Genomic DNA, 22,259 nt, shown 5'->3' with positions numbered 1-22,259 from the left:
TGTGGAAGCCGGGAAGCATGACGGCGCCATCGGGTACAGCGTTGCAAAGCCAGGTCTCCGTGAAGCACATGGCCGCGGAACGTCCGAAGTTTTTACTGGTCTTTAACAGAAGATGAAGCTCGTCCATTTTGTTGGGTAGGGAGCGTACATTCGCGAGGTGGATCGACGGGAACGCCAATCTGTGTCCTCTCTTGCGGAGTTTCACCTGAATGCCGCCACGCTTCCCTCTGTGGCGCCGTTTCTGTCTCCATGCGCCGAAAACCGCGGACGCCACTCCGGTGAGTAACTCGGGGAAAAAACTGAGCGGATTTGCGAAAGTTGGTGACAGAAAGTCCGGAGTAGCCTCCTTGATGGTTAGCAGGTCTCCCCTTGTGTAAGTGAGTCGTGTAAGGTCTCCAAAGGCGGACGAAAAACACAAAAACAAAAACAATACTAGAGAGGCGACCACACTGGTCGGCGCCATCTTGCATATTTCCTCATTACATCGCCAATAATCCACGATTTATCACACATGTACTGCACTTACTGATGTTTAACAGACTGTCTAATATATTTTATGAAAGTGTGTGACATTTAGTCTTTCTTACCAACCAGAAAAGCAATTAAAAGTAGACAATGGAGTCTGGTATGTACGTTGCCCCAACCAGCATGTGGCAGTGCTGAGTTGTAGTCAGTGCCTCACCAATCATGAACCTCACCGCACGTCACTGCCTGAACCGGTCGCCAGCCTACCGCAGAAATAGCAGAATATAAAGGCATTTTTAAAAACTGTAAAATCATATTACCGATATGAACTGTCTCCTAAAAATGGAGAAATTCTGCCTCAAATGGCTATCATTCATAAAAGGTATACATGTGAGTCCTCAAAATGAAAGCTGAAATTCTACATGTCAATCACGTGATTGTTTTATGTAAAATCTATTGTGCTGGCATATGAAGGCAACCTCATAAAGGCTGCAGTTAAGGATGTGTTGTTTCCTCACACCTGCTGCTGTCTTCAGGAGCCAGGCTGAGTTCTGACCATTGACCTGTGTCGAGAGGACACCAGCCGCTGTGTTTCCAATCCATCCATAATGAGGAAGAGGGTCATCTTCTGTGGGAGGTGGCTGCGGGCCATTGAAGAACACCTGCGAGCCTTTATAAGGTGATGATATCATGGTCCATGGTCCACTCTCACAGCTTCTCGCTGGCTTCATGTCCTCTAGACAGTGTTGCACTTCACTACAGTCTGCCCAAGGTGAGTTGTCGTCCTTCAAAACCTTCAGACAGTGAAGAGTACTTGAATTTAGAAAGAGCCTTTGTGCTCCTGTATCGACCAGGTCAGTGGAGGATGATCCTACTCATGTGGTGCATGCTCGTCCCCTTCTTCATTTCTGCTAGTAAGGAAATTGTGTTGGATAAAAGAAGTCACCTGATGAGGTATTTACATCATATATGGTAGCAAACGGATGACAGAGTATAGAGCTTATTATAGTAAGGAAAGTTCATCTTTAGTCCACGCTTTTTCCCCTCTAGATGGCATTCGTATCAGATGAAAAAGGAACAAAACATAATTCGGAACTACAAGAGACATTCCGAAGGGACTTACACCAGTGACCTGACTGGGCATCTGGATAAAATGAAGGCCAAAGACTTTGTGGCGTGGCTGACCAGCACCAAGCGAGAAGGGTAAGCTCAAAACAGTCAAATGTAGAAATGGAGCAGAGACAACACAGTTTTGAGGGAAAAGATTCTGTTGAATGATTGACTATTTCACTCAAGTGTGTAGACTCTTTATATAGTGTAATACACGTTACATTTTCATTGCAGATGTCATGGAAAGCTGCTCAGAATCGCAGCAGATGTTTAAGAACTTGTCCCAGGAGCATGCAAAACTTTCCCCATTAAAAGTGATGGATTAATATTGTTATTATTATTTTTTTTTACATTACTATTATTAGTAGTAGCAGCAGTAGGAATGGTATTTATCAAGATTTATTAAAGGATTTACTTTATTTGTTTTCATTTTAAAAGTATTTTCTTTAGCTGCAAAATTTGTTATATATTCAGATTTGAGAATAAAGTCTTCCCAGCCGGCAATGTTTCTCTATGTTTTGTTGTTATTATTTGTCATTATAGTGCATGCTTTGGTAGAATACACAATGAATAGATATTTTATTGCAGAATGACGTAGAGTGAATGAAGAGGTTTTTGTGTTGATGTACTTGTCCTACCACAGGGAAGTGCTGTTGCTCAGGAAATCATGCAGGCAGCTAGTGTGCTCATGATCATTTGACCGGAAAAGTCACCTTGTGGGCGTGCAGGCTTTGTTTGCTTATGCAGTCCAGACCACATAGATGACACACATCAAAATGTACACAAAACTTTGATGGCATATTGTGTTTAATGAGAGAGTTTTTTTGGGTTGGGGATATATCTGGCTGCACGTGTGGGTTATGAATGCAATGGGCTATTAAGGATGGGGGTGTTGACCCTGGGGAGAGATTTGTCTCAAATTTATTTACACAAATATATCCGCGATTTACAGGTGTTTTTCAGATCCACAAATGCAACCATTCGCACTCACATTCACACCTACGGGCAATTTAGTGTCTTCAATCAACCTACTATGCATGTTTTGGGGCTGTGGGACGAAACCGGAGTACCTGAGGAAAACCCATGCAGGAACAGGGAGAACATGCAAACTCATGCCGGATTTGAACCCAGGTCCTCAGAACTGTGAGGCAGAAGTGCTAACCAGTCGGACAAGGTGCCGCTTGTGATGTACACATTTTTCAAATCCACAAATATTGCCTCAATTTACACTATTTATTTATTTATTTTAATGTGTGTGCCTTTATCACGACTTATCGTTTGAAAATATTAAATTGTGCTCGTGAATTGTTGAAGTTGCGTTTCTGGATCAGCGGGCACGTGCATTTATTTTTGAAACGAACGTAATGTAGTTTTCAAGATATTCACACACACACACACACACACACACATACATAAAAAGATGAGAATATTCACATGGGGAGGCCCGTCCCTCCATCCACTATCCAGCAGTAGTACTGCAGACAGTAGTATTTATAATCCACGTCGTGTATTTTATCATTACTATTTTTACTTTATTGTCTTATCAGAGGCGGCACGGTGGACGATTGGTTAGAGCGTCTGCCTCACAGGTCTGAGAACCGGGGTTCAATCCTCGGCCCCGCCTATGTGGAGTTTGCATGTTCTCCCCGTGCCTGCGTGGGTTTTTTCCGGGCACTCCGGTTTCCTCCCACATCCCAAAAACATGCGTGGTAGGTTATTGAAGACTCTAAATTGCCCATAGGTGTGAATGTGAGTGCGCATGGTTGTTTGTTTGTATGTGTCCTGCGATTGGTTGGCAACCAGTTCAGCGTGTACCCCGCCTCCTGCCCGATGATAGCTGGGATAGGCTCCAGTATGCCCGCGACCCTAGTGAGGAGAAGCGGCTCAGAAAATGGATGGATGGATGGAGGTCTTATAAGAAGCATGCAGCACATCTGAATTGAAATGTGTGTGAATTTTAGAAAACATAATCTGTGGTGCAAGGTATGGATTGGATTGGCTAATTGAAAAACTTCAGTATGTCAGGCTAGTTCCGAATAAGGGACAAAAGGCATTTGGCTAAGGCAAAGTCGTCTAATTTGTGCTAAGGACAGTTTCAATGAACTCTGTGTTACAACTAATAGGGGCTTTCCCACCTCATGAACCTTTGCAGGAGTTTCTCGATTTACCCTGGTAGCTTGAGTTCCCCCTGTGTTCCCACTGAAAAAAACTACTTGGGTACGGAAGGTTCCCCCTGGATTATTTTGTTCCTCCTGGTGGATAGAATCTAGAGCTACCAGGAACTCTTTGAGGGGGCGGTCTGTGCTGACAAATGTTTACCTTATCCAGGTAAAGTATTTGCAATGCCAACCTGACTGGAGACAGCAGAGTAAAACAGAAGTAAAATATAAAATAGAAGCCAATATATATACAAACTGTATAATGTGATAAAGAAACAGGTTAAATATTACATATCGTCATAGCACATGGCAAATAAAAGGTCCATGAAAGGCATGTGAGCGGATACAAACCTAGAGAACTTAGAGAATACTAGAGAATGTAATCGCCTGAATGCCAAGACATTAGAAAAACTTGTCTTTTGCAATAAATAAATATAGAAATAAATGGAGAAGCCTGCAGATGACTATAGATGTGATTTATTGTTTGCAAATTTGTAGCAGAACTGGTAAGGATTCAGGCACATGTCTTTATTGCATTTTCCAACAGATAAATCACATCATATAAATATTCAAATGTATTGAAATGTACCTGTATGTAATAAAACCCCCTACCTCAAAGACTGTCTGCAGCCAGGTTGGCATCGCAAAAATGGATCAGTTCTCAATTGCCTCACGTGGATAAAGGGTTTGGTTTTAAAGGTATCAAAAATATTTGAAATTTAGATTAAGATATAAAATAAGACATTGAAATCTTGAAATACCAGCATTTTTTTAGATGCAGTAGGTGTCAGTATTGAGCGACAGCAGCCTGATTTGCTTAAACTACCCTGAACTAATAAGTGCGATGGAAACACAAACCACATGGGAGACAGGAAGCTTTTGCTACCAGGAACTCCTGCTACCATGCTACCTGCTTCATGAATGTGTTTACTTCCATTTGAAGTTGTAACCGGGTACTGAGCACCCCTGGAGTCCCTGAGGGAGCACTGGAATAGGAGGAACGATAGAGGTTGGGGCAAAGAGAGGAGATGCCAACTGAGCCCAAACACAACCCTGTTATCTCAGTAAAGGTGGTTTTATTTTTTTTGCTGTTGTTAGCTAATCACTTTAAGCTAATGGGCTGCCGAACAGCCCATTAGCTTAAAATGCGAATTACTGCCCGATACCGAATAAACCGATCAGATTGGAGTGAAGTCTAGGATTTATGTATGTATGTATGTATGTATTTACCTCATTGAACATTCTGTGCTGTGCTCTTATAGTCATCTTTACAGGATGGCCATTCCTTGGAAAAGAAGCAACAGTACTGTGGAATGATGAAGATTGAGACTTTAAGAGCGTTTTGCAAACTTCTCCAGCTTTATACAAGTTAATCTATAAAGTTCTGACTTTAACCCGATTGAGATGCTGTGGCATAACCTCTAAACAGCTTTTCACACCAGACATCACAGGGATCTTGCTGACCTGTAATAGTTTTATAAAGGGAAACTGTCCAAAATCCATCCTGATTTTTGTGCACGTCTGATCTGCAACTAGAGGAAATGTTTGGTTGAGGTTATTGCTACCAAAGGAGAGTCAACCACTTATTAATTCCAAGGGTTCACTTACTGTATCTTTTCTTCCCTGTCCTGTGAATCATTTATTTTTTCAATACAAATCTGAAATATGTTGTTGTTTGTGTGGTATTAGTTTAAGCAGACGGTTTATTCTTGTGATTTAGATGAAGCTCAGACTACATTGGATGACCAATTTATGCAAAAATTCCAAAGGGTTCACATCTATATTTTTTCCTCACTGTAAATGACTGCCCAAACTTTGCACTTTGACATTCACATCCATGAACAATTTAGAGTCTTTAATGGACCTGAGATGCATGTTTTGGGAATGTGGGAGGACGCCGGCGCCACGGCAGAAACCCCACGCAAGCTCAGGGAGAACATGCAAACTCCACACAAGAATGCCAGAGCCCAGATTCAAACCTCAAACCTCACAATTGTGAGGCATACATGCTAACCTCGCTTATCGTGCTACCCATAAGGATAATTTGCTTGAAAATTTGAATTGAATCAAAATCAAATGTAGTACCCTTCGGATGTAGGACACGAGGTTTAGCAAAAAACAGGGTTTATTGGTCTTGACAACCCGTGAGAACTGGTGAGTTGAAAAATGTATCTTTCATATCTACCAAATATCACTTCTATTAGTTTATACAACCTTCACATGCTTTATTGTTCCATGTTGTGACTACTAACTGTTTTTCGATAAAGATAAGTTGAATGCAGCTGGACAAAGATAACTGTTTTGCTTTCCTTTTCTTCTGTGTCTCGCTCACGTCTATATAACAGAGGTGATATTTTTTTTTTTTTTTTTTTTTTTTTTGCTTGGACTTCAGTTAGGGGTAACAACTCGTACCTTTTCCTCTCTTTGCAACAATTTCTTCTTTTTTTGTAATAAAACCCACAAAGACAAGATTGCTTCCTTACTTATTCTGTCAGAAAGGATTTGCCAAAACACTGGTCACAAACATAAAGCAAACAAATACATGTTCCCCTTATAAAACAATAAATAAAAGAGAAACATTTCTAAAGACAAACGATTAAAACAGAATGTGCACAAACCTTGTGGGCTCACATCCACAAGGGGCTAAAATAGTCTTCTTAGTCAGTTTGTCCCCTTCTTTGTAGTCAATAGTTATATGTTCTTTGGTGTTATCTTAGTTTGCATTTAATGCTGCATAGGACTAACAAAGTGTGTGCTGGCTGACAAATGCCCCACAATTGACGCACAACTGACGAAGGGCGGAACCCTTCGAGTTAACAATTGGGTCCTACGAATAATCAACACTAATCATCAACTAGATGGCGAAGAAGCAAAAGGAATGAGTAGTAAATGGAGAATATAATCAGAGACTGTAACATCAAACCTAATCCGTTGTGTTGTCATGTGGGTTTAATATGTTTAAATTCATTAGAAGATCCAGCGGGCCAGTAAAAATGGAGCTGCGGGCTACAAATGTCCTCTGGGCTGAACTTTGGACACCCCATGACTGCAGCATGCGAACTGATCCAGCCCAGTTGTACTTATTTACTGTATGTCTGCCCACAAAGGAAACACATTCTATGTGACAACATGGAAGGATACCTGCGGACGTTGTGTGTGTGTTTTGCGGGTGGGTCTCGCTGCGAATTAGGTCGCGCATCACTTTTTCCACATAGAGGACATTTGGCTCCACACCCAATGGCACCGTACGTTTGCCACTGCTGCACCGCTTCAAGAATGTCCGACCTCCCGATGTCTTCACCCAGCGACACCGACATCACCTTGGAGGACAGCTGCCTGGTCCATGTACACGCAGTGTCTTCGTCGTTCTCTTTGGATATTAGCTTGCTTCATTTCTAAAGGTTGTTACTTACGTGACCTGATGTGCTTTCCAAGGCAGCCGTGCACGGATGCATGCATGTGATGAAGGCACTGGGAAGGCTCCTGACACAGCCTCCACAACTGCAATAATTCATCTGCACTGCAGTGCTCAAGCACCTCCGTTCCCACTGCACTCTCACCGAGCCAGCATGACCAGCGAGGGGGGTGGGATAGGGGCTATCGTCCTCAACTCCATTTGACATATGGGTGGATTAAAGTGTGCAAATGCCATATTTTCTTTCCAAATCCCCCAAAAGGGGCGTTATGCTCACCTCTGCCTGCCTTATTGACACACGGGTTTGTGATATTAGTACATTTTGCCAAGATAATGATGCTACAACGATGATGCGATATAGCCTAAACTCTTTTTGTGTTTCTAGCCCATTTTCCTAAATTGAATCTCATGGGGTCCAATGGGATTCAATTTAATGTCACATTTTAGGGGTGATGTTCATTTTTGTAAAATATTTTTAGGGTTTTCTTCAAGTCCTTTTTAAACAAGCTAGAAAAGTGTATATTACCACACAGTACTTGGTTGAAACACATTGAAACAAACAAAAAAAATGCAACCCGCCATTGCCTCAAAAATGGTTTGTTCCTCCTAATCCCTCCCACCTTTCCCCGACAGGGCTTTGAGCCTCCTATTTGCACAGAACAAAAAACTGCCTTCCAATGATATGCATTTGTGTTGTAAGTGCACTACCAGGATATGTGGAAGGTACACCCTGAACCGGTCACCAACCAATCGCAGGCCACATAGAAACAATCAATCATTCGCACTCACATTCACACCTACGGCCAATTTAGAGTCTTCCATTAACCTAGCATGCATGTTTTTGGGATGTGAGAGGAAACCGGAGTACACGGAGAAAACCCACACAGGCACGGGAAGAACATGCAAACTCCACACAGGCGAGGCCGGATTTGAACCCGGGTCCTCAGAACTGTGAGGCAGATGTGCTAACCAGTCGTTCACCACCGTTCCGCCATTCCTCATTTTGCTGCATTTCATTCTCTCAGTTTATATTGCTACATAGCAGTTAGCTGACATTTCTTTCTAGCTCAGAAAAGTTTCAAGTGGCCAGAGACTGCACCACTGTCCTGTTTGAATTGGAATAACAAAAGCTAGCTGTTGTGTCTTGTCCATCCATCCATCCATTTTCTTGTGCATGTATTAATATTAAAAAGCCAAGGTGATACTGACAAGCTAACTGCCTGGATTCCCGTTAATATTATAGCATCTATTAAGATACAGAGCGAGGGAGGAGCAAAGAGAGAATTTCATGTATTAGTATTCAAAGTATTGAATCAAGTCAATTTATGTTAATGTTTTTCCATGCTATGTATTGAATTTCATATAAAAGTATTCTATACAAATATTTTGAGTACTCACGATGGGGGACTGGTTTACTTCATTAAAAAAATGCATCCTGTTAAAATATAAATGTAGAGGTGCTGGTGTATTAAAATGAGTAGTCCCCCACCAGAAACTAATAGGGTTACAATTTGTATGTTTAATAAATCCAATCCATTCCTCTTTTGCTGCGACTCAACATTTAAATAACCTTTATCATATTTGATTGTTTAGTCACAGACTTTTTCAAAAAGTGTTATGCTTCTCTTTCATAAATGTGGGAATGAAATTATGTTAAAATGTACAAAACAATACAATTTATCTTGCCTGGCTGAGAGCTCAGCACCGTTAAACTCTAGAATCACCCCTGGCCTAAACATTGCATAAAAGGTCAACATAAAAGGTCAGCTTTAGCAGCAGAAACGCAAATCTATATTTTCCATCTCATCACTCTAGTTTACAATTGTATCTTTAATGTGTTCAAATGTTTAACCTTCCTGTTACATTTGTTTCTCAAGAGCAACAGCAATGATGTCCCTGGGGTATGTTTAATTACGAAAAAAAAAACAATTAAATATACATTGATTCTGTCAACAGATATTGCAAAATACATGTGAAATGAAACATTTCATTGCATGTTGATATACTTATTAGGCATAGCCTCTCAGAAGATGATGTCTCCCAATGAAAAAAAACCCTTTAAAGTAGGTCAGTTTAACCTGGAACATACAGGAGGGTTAAGAGTACTTATCATGGATGAGTCAGGCAAGACGAGTCTGGAGTTGGTTTCTGTCATATTTAAACAGCAAAATACGTTTCATTCGTCAATCATCTGCTTAACTCCGTAACGTTCATTAACCAAGGTTGTTCACACTGTTTATTAACAGAGTAACGAAGGTCAGCTCCATTCTAGAGTTTTTTTTTCTCAGGATCAGATTAAAAAAAAGAGGACGTGATGGATGTTTTGATTGGTAGTTTTGATACACACTTATTAAAATATTCAATTGAAGATGTTGGCGAATAGATACTGTACCATCCATACGATACCATCACCACATCGATATTTTGTCCCAAACCTAATGGGGGAGACTATGCATTAAGTATAGCAATGCCAGTACAAAAATTTAAACATTTACTCGTCAACATCATTGCTTCACAGGCTTTTTACAGCATGCTGGACCCTAAACAGGAGCATTACAGTACAGATTGACTGTAAAATAACGAGGCTGTAGTCATGGGGAAGTGGGGCCGGGGGGGATCTTAATGCACGCGCCTTTTAATAAACTCAATAAAGCCATTAGAAGGAGAGGCCTGCAACCACAATACCACTTAGCCGCATTTCACAGGAGGTCTTGTGATCCTCTTGAGTCCTCGCACCACAAAAGCCAAACGGTTGAAAGGATAAAGGTGGCTGCCACTGTCATTTTGAGACAGCATCACAGTGCCATCCAATTTTTCAAAAAAGGGTTTTTTCAAAAGAGGTACAAACACAAGCTTGCCCACAGCAAAGGGCTAATTTGTTGAAAAGACGATGGAGCAAACACACAGTTTGAACTGGAAGGCTGCTTTATTGGTAATAAAAAGTTCGTGCTCAAATGAAGACAATCTTTCATATATTCTTGCCAAGAGTCCGCATATTGTACTGAATATCCTTTGCCCCTCACTTTTTAAAACACGGCGGTGTCAAATGACAACGAACCACTTTTAAATTTTTCAGCAAAAAAAAACAAAACAAAAATGGCCATAATTAAATAACCATGCTTTTAAAAAAAAGTAATGAATTCTATAATTAATGAATATCGCTACAAAAATAAATTTCAGAGGGACACAGTGAAGGAACTTAAGCGAATCAAAGGCAAGCTGCTTTTTCACAAGCCCAAGTGGGTGACACACACACACGCGCGCAGACACATATAGCACTAGAACAGGACATTGTTGACTTCGCTATTTTTTCTCTTAACAACACGCACTTGAATATGGAGATGAAGTGAGGTGTCTGCATGGCAGTATTCACGATTCCACATTCCTGATGCATGCTGTGCTCACCCACTTCGCCCAAACCGGACCCTCCACATCTTTCTATCATCTTCGTTCTTTTTTTCCCCCATGTTTTTAGGCAGACATCCAGGAAAAAAAAGGCACATGCCATTGAGGGGAACACTTTAGAAAGCAAATGCTGAGGATGAGCTGCCATGGCACCGAATGTGGTGAAGGTGGGATGAGGAGTAAAAGGTGGGCTATACATGGTCAGGAGTGCATGAGTCACACCAGCTGATGTCTTTCAGGAAGAGCTGATTGGTAGAGAAGGGCAGTGTGCACTGTGTGTGTGTGTGTGTGTGTGTGCATGCGTGTGTAGTGAGTGAATGACGTGCTGGTAACATTATGGTTACGTTGTCACAATCAGACTACAATTCAAACAAACAAGCTCAGTTCCTCTCCACCAACATTGAAACATCCACTGAACATGTTGAACGTAAATCAAAATGTGTCTATACATATAGACATATATGTATATATGGATAGATCTTTTTGTATTATATAGTATATATATATATATATATATATATATATATGTGTGTGTGTGTGTATGTATCATTCACTTCAATTCAGTCACCAAAGTCAGAAGTGTCTCAAAAAATCCAAAAGGTAACAAATGTGACAAAGGGCATAGCTGGAAGCCATCCTACAGCATCGTTATTATTTTTTCTTGTGTGTGATTAGTAGTCGTAACAATTTTAAAATTCTTTATTTACAAAACCACAACAAAGCATGCCGATTAAATAAAATCATATAGTACAATATTTATAGTTTCTTTCAAAAAATTCGTTCTTTTCTCGCCATTGTGCCATTTACATCGCCACGTCTTCTTTTTTTGTGTGTGTCTTTTTCTTTATTTGTTTGTTTGTGGTTGACGCAGTGAGTGAGTCAGTCGGAGCAGTTCCATCCCAGATGAGAGCGGTTCAGCTGAATGGCGCGGCTCACTCCAATGGTTCGCTCATTGGGAATGTATTTGGTTTCAGTGTGCAGCAGCCATACCTATTGGGAGACCTTACGTCGTAAACAGACCTGGCTTCATGGTACAGACAGAAGGGGGTGTTTTCGTAAGGGGTACAGGCAGTGTTTAACACACCAAATGGCATTAGTGGTGCGACGGCGGACGAGGGACAAGTCATCCGCGTAGAAATAGGATAATCGACTGGCACGTACAAAAGGAATGGCAGGAACACCTCAAGAGGCAGCTGGATTGACAAAGCCTTGCGATTCTTCAAGGAGGAGAAAACATCCACAAAGCTGATTTGATTGCTCACACACTGTAGCTGCATCCATGTGAGGCCTGCTGATGTTACATAGGAAGTCTTGCCTTTGTCGTCTATGCCCGACTCACTGGAAACGTGTGTGAAAAAAGATGGTGCCAATGATACACTGGCAAACATGGCAGTTGATACTGTTGTTGAGGGCCACCTGCAGACAAACCCCACTGGATTATAGCAACCACAAGCCCTTTTTGTTGCTTTACCCCCTTCCTTGCATTGATGCTAGGCACGACAAGGCAAGTACTTGGGATAGCCGTGTACTAACCCCACCCGCACTTCACAATGTTCTGCGTCATTCTCCAGCCTTGTGGGAGGACATCAGAGAAGACAGACTCCCAGACGATGGCTCCGAATTGTCGAAAACGTGTGACATTACATAGAGACTAATTGGCTCGAATCTCTAATGCATATCTGTCACGAGTACAAAAACAGGAAATCAAATACATCTTTTTCTTTGTCAGGGCTACAACAGCAGCAAGGATCCCAAACTCTGTGGCGTATGAATGTTGTCCCAACAGCAAAACAACAAAAGAGATGTGAGCACCACACTCCAATGAGGATGAGCGAGCGTCCTCGACATGAGGATAGAATTCTACCTCTTTTGACACCGCCATCCACATGCAGAGCAGCAAAAAAAAAAAAAACCTTCACATTTAAGTTGCCTTACAGCCGCCATTTGAAGTTTGCATTAAAAGAGCAACAACACTTGCAAAGACTAAAGATCTCTTTATCCCCAGGGAGCAGCCCCTAGCTCACACTATGAAAGCACTGTGGGGTTATGAGCAATAAGTGTCGTATGAACTATGATTACTCATGCATGATTCCTTATCAAAACATGCCTTCATGCAAGTCATTTCTAGGCATTGAACAAGCACAATAATTATTATTATTGATCTGAGCAAGTCTCCTGCAGCCCGCGTCAAAACCATGACCAAAACCATAATGTCTTTTCCCTATGTAAGCATAATAAAGAGGAGATGAAAGCGCTTGTGACATGGGCTTGATGTCGTCTTTTGTTGTTTGTTTTTTCCTGCTCAAATCATGTAAAGATGCACTGAGGCACAAACAAACTAAAATAAACCCTTTGTCTACGTTTCAGTATTCCCCTCACCCTCCATCCATCCATCCATCCCCCGCTCGCTCGTGTGGTTGATTTATGATGTTTTTTTCTTCTTCCTTAGCCTGACGTTATAGTTCGAGCGGTGCTGCAGCGTGGAAGCTTTGCAGAGGGGCTTCACATGCTCGCCGTTGGCAGGGACGTTGCTGTTCTCTCATTCTCTCAGGAGAGAGTTGTGTGTCTTGGCACGTTGGTCCCCAAAGATATCGGTGTGTGTGTGTGTGTGTGTGTTTGTGTATATGTGTGTAATGGCCAGCACACTGTTTTCAGTCACTAACATCTAAGAGCTTGGTCATTATGCAGTTAAGTTCCACAGTAAACTGATTGTGTTTGGTTCAGCAGTCTTTGATGTAAACATTTTCTTCCAGTATTTTTCTCAGGTTTTATTACTTGCAAATGATGAGTCTGATGGTTACTAACACTTAGATTCCCACTCATCTTTTTGGTTTTTGTCCTTCTCCTTCCTGGCCCACTCCGCCTTGTTGTCATCTTGCTTCTCCTTGTCAGGTTTGGTCACGCTGTCGTACGAAGGGAGTGAAGCGGTGGATGGCGTGCTCTCCTTTTTCTCCTGGTTGGTGCCTCCATTCTCCAGCTTGTTGTTGACGAACGCATGGCGCTTGAAAATGATGCCACGGCGGATGAGGTGAGCGCGATAGGCGTTTTGTATGATCCTGGCCGAGACGTCCTCCTGCTTGCGGCGCAGCGTGGTGGTGATGGGCTCGTACGACACCTTGGAAGGATTGGCCGCCACAAAGCGCTCCTCCATCTGCTGCCTCAGCATGTCCAACTCACCGCTGTCGCCCAGCACACGCTTGGTGAAGGCAAACAGAATGTCCAGGCAGTGGATGCGATCGCCGCTCACCATGGGCAGGTCCATGGCAATCAGCTCGATGGTGTTAGGCTTTGGCACACGAAGCGGGTGCTCGAGCGCGTCAGCAAAGTCAGACAGTTTGGCAAAGGTGATGAACTGAGAGGCGGTGGGATCAAACTTCTCCCAGATCTCGTAAAAGGTCTCGAAGTCGTCCTCACTAAGAGGATCGGCGCTCTCCTCCGTGGCCACGCTAAAGTTCTCCAGGATGATGGCAATGTACATGTTGACCACAATCAGGAAAGAAATTATAATGTACATGACAAAGAAAAATATCCCCACTGAAGGGTTACCGCAGTCACCCTTGACCGAGGTGCCAGGGTTCTCCAGGTTGGGGTTGCAGTCTGGTGGGTAGTTGAGGATGGGCAAAAGCAAGCCGTCCCAGCCGGCTGAAGTGGTGATCATAAACAGGATGATCATGCTGTTGCCGAAGGTCTCAAAGTTGTACAGGTCGTCAATGCCGGCACCGTGCTTTACGTAGCCAAAGTTGGACATGCCGAAGATGGAGAAGATAAACATGACCAGGAAGAGCAAGAGGCCGATGTTGAACAGCGCTGGCAGTGACATCATCAGGGCGAAGAGTAACGTTCGGATGCCCTTTGCTCCTTTGATGAGACGCAGGATACGTCCGATACGAGCCAAGCGAATCACCCTGAACAACGTTGGAGACACAAAGTACTTCTCGATAATGTCAGCCAGGAACATTCCTGTGAAAATGAACAACAACAAATCACATGTGAATAAATTATCATCTACTAATGCAGGGTATTTGCAGGTCTAAAGAAGACTTTTTAAGACCTTTTTTAAAAGTGAGATATTAAGGGAAATTAACTTTTTCATTGCTTGCAGACAAATAGATGGGTCTCTGCAGTGCCTGCCCACCCATCAAGTGAGAAATTAAACAACCAAATAAATCTTTTATCAGCTGCCAATTTCTGAAAATGTGTCTGTGAGATAGTCCCGAATTTCCAAGGAAACGGAATAATCCTTAATAGGTAAGAACAGTTTTAAATTAAACTACTTAAAATTAATTACTTGGCTACGAACAAAACGCTAACCCAATATAGCAGCTTGAAATCCAAATACCAGACGACTGATAATAGCTGTACTACAAGCAGTAGTAGTCCAACTAAAAGTACAAGAATTTCACTGTAAAAAAAAAAAAAAAAATTATCATCATGATTTAACAGTGCAGGTACTGTAATTAATTTTACCAGTATACCTCCATATTATGGATAACAGTTTGTTACCCTAATTTAACGTTGAGCGTCGGTAATTTATTTTGACTGTTTATTACTGTATTTTGGATTACAGTACACAAATAGTAGGATAACAGAGGGTTATGGTGATTATACAGTATATGTCAGTATGTTACTGTTTCTTCACAGAGTAATAAAATAATAATAATATTTTATTGTTGTGAACCTTGCACACAAAATTGTTCCCCTGCATTTAACCCATCACAGTTGTGAACATAGCAAAGACACACTTAGTGGTGGCACACACTGGAGCAGAAGGATGCTTCAGCATCCAGATTATCGGTCTCTTGCCCAAACACACCACAGCCATGGGTTCAGGGAATATTGGGGGTGGATCGTCCATTGCTGCATGCTCTCAAACTCTGTCAAGATGACTGGGTTTTTTGTTTGTTTGCCCACATTTTTCCGCCGGTTAATGACTTGACCCGGGGTTCCCATGGTGACAGGCAATGAGCAGAAGTACTTGGCCATGACAGCCTAGCCATAAAAGCTGCTGTTTTTGCTTTAAATTCCAGTAAATCCCATAAATTTACATTACAGGGCTTTATATTTGAGACTTAATGCATATCAATGTGGACCCAGCTCATACATGTTAATCATGACATCCAGTTAATATAAAAAAAAGTCCTGCTAGAGTTGTTCTTCTGGTTGGAAGGATGAGAAGGCTTACAAGTTTGATTAATTACGAAGTGTTGTCAGCAAAATCGAAACATAAGCCCCCAATCTTCAGTAAGATGCTGGTGGTCTGGGCATGTGAAGGGTTGATGGTGCCTACTTCCATCACTTGAGAGAAAATACGGGGTGACTATGGCACAGTTGGTAGAGCCAGTCATCCACTGACCGACTCCTTTTTCTCTTAAAGCGTCCTTGGGCAAGACATTGAAGCCTAACTTGCCTGTAGGTCGACATTGTAAACAAGAAACTCTTCTCAATTGCCTTACCTGGATAAACAAAGGGAATTATTATTTACGGTAATTATTACAGTATAGTGTTTTAGACTGTTAAATTACAGTTTGTTCATATGAACCTGTCATGGACTGCCATGCAGTACTGTTTTGGAGCCTGGATGGCGCATTGCTCCCCCTTTCAGTGGACCCCAGCAGCCTCACAAGCATTCAATAAACTCAAATCCCTGTTCACCACTGCTTCAATTCTGCACCACCCTGACCCTTCCCTCCAGTTCGTGGTGGAGGTTAACCACTCGGATGCCGGAGCTGGAGCAGTCCTCTCGCAGCGAGATCCCACGACCCATAAACCTCACCCCTGTGCTTCTTTTTCCCGTCGCCTATCTTCAGCCGAAAGAAATTATGACGTCGGAAACCGCGAGCTGCTGGCCATTATATGGACCCTGGAAGAATTGAGGCACTGGCTGGAGGGATCTAAACAACCATTTCTCATTTTAACTGACCACAAAAACCTCGTTTACCTCCGTACCGCTAAACATCTCAACCCCTGACAAGCACGCTGGGCACTATTCCTCAGCAGATTCAATTTCAGTCTCTCCTTCCGTCCCGGTTCCTGTAACACCAAGGCAGATGCCCTCTCCCGTATTCACTCACCTCCTTCGAGCACAGCAGAACCCGAATCCATCTGTCCAGCCTCCTATTTTGTTGGAGAGGCCACGTGGGAGATTGAGCAGGTGGTCAAGAAGAGCCCTAAAGACCCAACCTGATCCAAAGACCTCCTGACTTGCAGTCTTGCAGTGGGCCCACAACTCTAAATTAACTTCTCACCCCGGCATCACCTGTACTACCCAGTTCATTCAACCATTCTTCTGGTGGCCCAGCCTCATCAAAGACACCCGAGTTCATTCAAGCCTGCTCCGTCTGCGCCCGAGGGAAGTCTTCTCACCGACGATTGGGAAGGGTACGGGCCAGAGGAGCATTCTTGGATTTTCCGTAAACTCATCCTCAATCCTACTCTTTTGGACGAGTTCTACGCGGCTCACCCGGGGAAGCCTGGCAGAACGCCAGGAGGCGTCCGTTGAGAGGGAGTTACTGTCATGGACTGCCCTACAGTACTGTTCTGGAGCCTGGATGGCGCTTTGCGCCCTCTCGTCCTCTCTCTCCCCTCCCCTCTCTGTTTCAGCTTCTCCTCAAGCCACGCACCTGTCTCCAATCAACCCTCATCACCACCTACATTTAAGTCTGCCTGTTCCCGGAAATCCTCGCCAAAGTATTGCAGCCTCTCCTAGCGGTACCACGGCCCACCGTACTCATGTAAGATACTCAACTCCTCGTTCCCTTGTTAACTCTTGTCTCCTCGTTCCCAGTGTTCCTGACCCATGTCATTCCTGCCAGCCCCTGTTCTGTCCACTGCCTGCCACCTGTCCACGCCGCCGCCTGTCAACACATCCAGGACCACTTCCATAACCTTTGCTCAATAAAATGTTATTTATTGAGCAGCCTGCCCCTGCTCTTTGGTTCAGCTACTTCCCACACGTGACAGAACCGTTACTTAGACTGTTAAATTACAGTTTGTTCATGTTTTTTATAAATATGAAAAAATACTGTAAAAATACTGGACGGCAGGGTGGACGACTGGTTAGAGCGTCAGCCTCACAGTTCTGAGGATCCGGGTTCAATCCCCGGCCCTGCCTGTGTGGAGTTTGCATGTTCTCCCCCTGTCTGCGTGGGTTTTCTACGGGCACTCCGGTTTTCTCCCACATCCCAAAAACATGCATTAATTGGAGACTCTAAATTGCCCGTAGGCATGACTGTGAGTGCGAATGGTTGTTTGTTTCTATGTGCCCTGCAATTGGCTGGCAACCAGTTCAGGGTGTACCCCGCCTCCTGCCCGATGACAGCTGGGATAGGCTCCAGCACGCCCGTGACCCTCGTGAGGAAAAGCGGCTCAGAAAATGGATGGATGGATGGATATAAAATACTGCTGTAATCCACTGTTAATTTTCATATATTAATTACAAAGTGCTCTTTTATGCTGTTAAATTACAGTCATTTACTGTTATTGTTAAATGACTAATTTAACTGTTAATTTATATGCAAGAGATGACTAACACTATTTTAAAATTATTTTAAAAAATACAGTAACATTGTGTTGTACTCTATTGTGAATTAACAGCTATTCATTAAAAATTTTGTTTTATGATTTTAAATTACAGCTATTTACTGTTATTGATAAATGACCAATTTAACTGTTAATTTACCTGCAAGGGATCACTATTTAACAATTATTATGAAATACATTAACAACAACATTTGAATGTAGTATTAATAGCCTCTAGTGCCATAGAAGTACATTAGCATTTATTATAGAGTGTAAGTCCAAGGTGAAGTGTTACTACTTACTCAAGGAAATGCACAAGTTTAAATGTACCTGTTTCTAACTTGTACAAATGGCAATAAAGTGTATTGGATTCTTTCTCCATGGATTGTGTTTGTTTCTACAAATTCCAATTCAAAAGAGGTTGGGATGTTGTATAAACAGAATACAATGATTTGCAAATCCTTCTCAACCTATACTCAATTGAATAAACTACAAAGACAAGATATAATGCACAAACCGATGAATGTTATTGTTTTTTTGTCTTTTTTAATTTGAAGCCTGAAACACGTTCCAAAAAATCTGGCACAGGGGCAACAAATAACTGGGAAAGCTGAGGAATGCTCAAAAAGCACCTGTTTGGAACGTTCTACAGGTGAACAGGTTAATTGGAAACGGGTGAGTGTCATGATTGGGTATAAATGGAGGATCCCCGAAAGATTTAGTTGTTCACAAGCAAAGATGGGCAAGGTTCACCATTTTGTGAACAACGACACTAGCAAACAGTCCACCAGTTTAAGAACGTTTCTCAACGTACAATTGCAAGGAATTCAGAAATTTTTCTGAATTCAAAAAATATCTGCAAGGAAGCGGCAATGCCGAAAAGCAAATTTGAATGCCCGTGACCTTTGAGCCCTCAGGCAGCACTGCATTGAAAATCGCAATTATTGTGTAAAGGATATTGCCCGTACGTGGGCTGAGGAACACTTCAGAAAACCATTGTCAGTTATTAAAATTCATTGCTACAGCTACAAATGCAAGTTAAAACTCTACCTTGCAAATCCATATACTGTATCAACAACATCCAGAAATGCCGCCGGCTTCTCTGGGCCCGAGCTCATCTGAGATGAATTGACTCAAAGTGGAAAGGTCTGCTGTGGTCTGATGAGTCCACATTTCAAATCCATCAATCCATCAATTTTCTGTACCGCTTATCCTCACTAGGGATCGCAGGCCTGCTGGAGCCTATCCCAGCTGACTCTGGGCGAGAGGGAGGATACACCCTGAACTGGTCGCCAGTCAATTGCAGGGCACATATAAGCAAACAACCATTCGCACTCACATTCACACCTACATGCAACTTAAGAGTCTTCAATTAACATATTATGCACGTTTTGGGAAGGTGGGAGGAAACCGGAGTACCCGAACACAATTAAGCAAAATCCAAGACTGTTTTCTGTTGGTCAAATAATATTAAATGTGTAGTCTAATGGAGATTGAAGATATTCATAATTAAGGGAATAATACATGACATAAAAAATGTTGCCATCCTTAAAAAAACAATAATGTGAACAAAATCTGCATTCCACCTGTCTCCTCGAATTAAATCACTCAGTCAGGTTTGTTAATTTATTTAGAATCACTGACTCTGGACAATCGACAATTGTCATTAAACTTTATGTTTCATATGGTGCGGTCTCAATTTTAAAAACATAGTGCAGACAAGCTTTATTACAGTCGATACAACAGATGACATTTTTATGGTGAAACTTCAATAAAAAATATAGTCACACGTAGCTACTCAAATTGTACTGTACTTACTAACGCACTTTTATTAATTACATTTTTAGAGAACATCATCATAATGCAATGTGATCCGATAGAGCAGACCTTTCACGCACCTGCCATCTTCTTGCTCAGGGGTGTCAAACTCAAATTCACGGTGGGCCAAAATAAAAAATTGGGACAACGTCATGGGCCAAACTCAATATTTAATGAAAAATCACTTCGATCACTGTTTCATTTCTCGCCAGATATGTAGCGTTACTGTTTATCATATGACAATATATGATATCTTCTTTTCCTTTCGGCTTGTCGCCACAGCGCGTCATCCTTTTCCATGTAAGCCTATCTCCTGCATCTTCCTCTCGAACACCAACTGCCCTCATGTCTTCCCTCACGACATCCATCAACCTTCTCTTTGGTCTTCCTCGAGCTCTCTTGCCTGGCAGCTCCATCCTCATTATCCTTCGACCAATATACTCTCTATTTCTCCTCTGGACGTGTCCAAACCATCAAAGTCTGCTCTCTCTAACTTTGTCTCCAAAACATCAAACCTTGGCTGTCCCTCTGATGGGCTCATTTCTAATTTTATCCAACCTGGTCACTCCGAGAGCGAACCTCAACATCTTCATTTCCGCCACCTCCAGCTCTGCTTCCTGTTGTCTCTTCAGTGCCACTGTCTCTAATCCGTACATCATGGCTGGCCTCACCAATGTCTTATAAACTTTGCCCTTCATCCTAGCAGAGACACTTGTGTCACATAACACACCTGACACCTTCCTCCACCCGTTCCAACCTGCTTGGACCTGTTTCTTCACTTCCTGACCACACTCACCATTGCTCTGGACGGTTGACCCCAAGTATTTAAAGTCCTCCACCCTTGCTATCGCTTCTCCCTGTAGCCTCACTCTTCCCCCTCCACCCCTCTCATTCATGCAAATATATTCTGTCTTACTTCGGCTAATCTTCATTCCTCTGCTTCCCAGTGCATGCCTCCATTTTTCTAACTGTTCCTCCAACTGTTCCCTGCTTTCACTGCAGATCACAATGTCATCTGCAAACATCATGGTCCAAGGGGATTCCCGTCCAACCTCATCTGTCAGCCTATCCATCACCACTGCAAACAGGAAGGGGCTCAGGGCTGATCCCTGATGCAGTCCCACCTCCACCTTAAATTCGTCTGTCACACCTACAGCACACCTCACCACTGTTCTGCTGCCCTCGTACATGTCATCTATTATTCTGACATACTTCTCTGCCACTCCAGACTGCAGTACTCCAGTTCCTCTTTGGATACTCTGTCAAGGGCTTTTTCCAGATCTACAAAGACACAATGTAGCTCCTTCTGACCTTCTCTGTACTGTTCCATCAACATCCTCAAGGCAAATAATGCATCTGTGGTACTCTTTCTAGGAATGAAACCATACTGTTGCTCGCAAATACTCACTTCTGTCCGGAGTCTAGCCTCCACGACTCTTTCCCATAACTTCATTGTGTGGCTCATCAACTTTATTCCTCTATAGTTCCCACAGCTCTGCACATCACCCTTGTTCTTAAAAATGGGCACCAGCACACTTTTCCTCCATTCCTCAGGCATCTTCTCACGTGCTAGAATTTGAACAAGCTGGTCAAAAACTCCACAGCCACCTCTCTTAGATGCTTCCATACCTCCACAGGAATGTCACCAGGACCAACTGCTTTTCCACGTTTCATCGTCTTTAATGCCTTTCTAACTTCCCCCTTACTAATCATTGCCACTTCGTGGTCCACCACACTTGCCTCTTCTACTCTCCCTTCTCTCTCAGTTTCCTCATTCATCAACTCCTCAAATTATTCTTTCCATCTATTTAGCACACTACTGGCACCAGTCATCATATTTCTATCTCTATCCTTAATCACCCTAACCTGCTGCACATCCTTCCCATCTCTATCCCTCTGTCTGGCCAACCTGTATAGATCTGTTTCTCCTTCTTTAGTGTCCAACTCGGCATACATGTCATCATATGCCTCTTGTTTGGCCTTTGCCACCTCTACCTTTGCCCTATGTCACATCTCAATGTATTCCTTTCGCCTCTCCTCGGTCCTCTCAGTGTCCCACTTCTTCTTAGCTAACCTTTTTCCTTGTATGATTTCCTGTACTGTGAGGTTCCACCACCAAGTCTCCTTCTCTCCTTTCCTGCCAGAAGATACACCATACACCAAGTACTCTCCTGCCTGCCTCTCTGATCACCTTGGCTGCAGTGGTCCATTCTTCTGGAAGCTCCTCCTGTCCACCGAGAGCCTGTCTCAGCTCTTCCCGAAAAGCTGCACAACACTCGTCCTGTCTCAGCTTCCACCACATGGTTCACGACTCTCTCTCTGTCTGGGATGCATAGAACTACTTTGTCTATCTAGCTCCTTCCAGAAAT

At 42.7% G+C, this 22,259-nt stretch overlaps 1 protein-coding gene across 7 annotated transcripts in view; it reads right to left on the bottom strand.

The window, feature by feature from the left end:
• Window positions 1-12,727: 12,727 nt before the first annotated feature.
• The window catches only part of scn8aa (sodium channel, voltage gated, type VIII, alpha subunit a), a 162,201-nt gene continuing 152,669 nt past the window's right edge, over window positions 12,728-22,259 (bottom strand). For all 7 annotated transcript variants that reach the window (XM_061693436.1, XM_061693466.1, XM_061693427.1 and 4 more), the window contains one exon: window positions 12,728-14,514. In XM_061693436.1, coding sequence (XP_061549420.1) covers window positions 13,355-14,514 — 1,160 coding nt within the window. In that variant the 3' untranslated portion in view covers window positions 12,728-13,354. The remainder of the gene's footprint in view (window positions 14,515-22,259) is intronic.

Source organism: Phycodurus eques, chromosome 1, assembly GCF_024500275.1.
Source record: "Phycodurus eques isolate BA_2022a chromosome 1, UOR_Pequ_1.1, whole genome shotgun sequence".
In the NCBI taxonomy this organism is placed as follows: domain Eukaryota; kingdom Metazoa; phylum Chordata; class Actinopteri; order Syngnathiformes; family Syngnathidae; genus Phycodurus; species Phycodurus eques.
The sequence above is the reverse complement of the archived record's forward strand: the minus strand, read 5'-3'. Positions and strand labels throughout refer to the sequence as shown.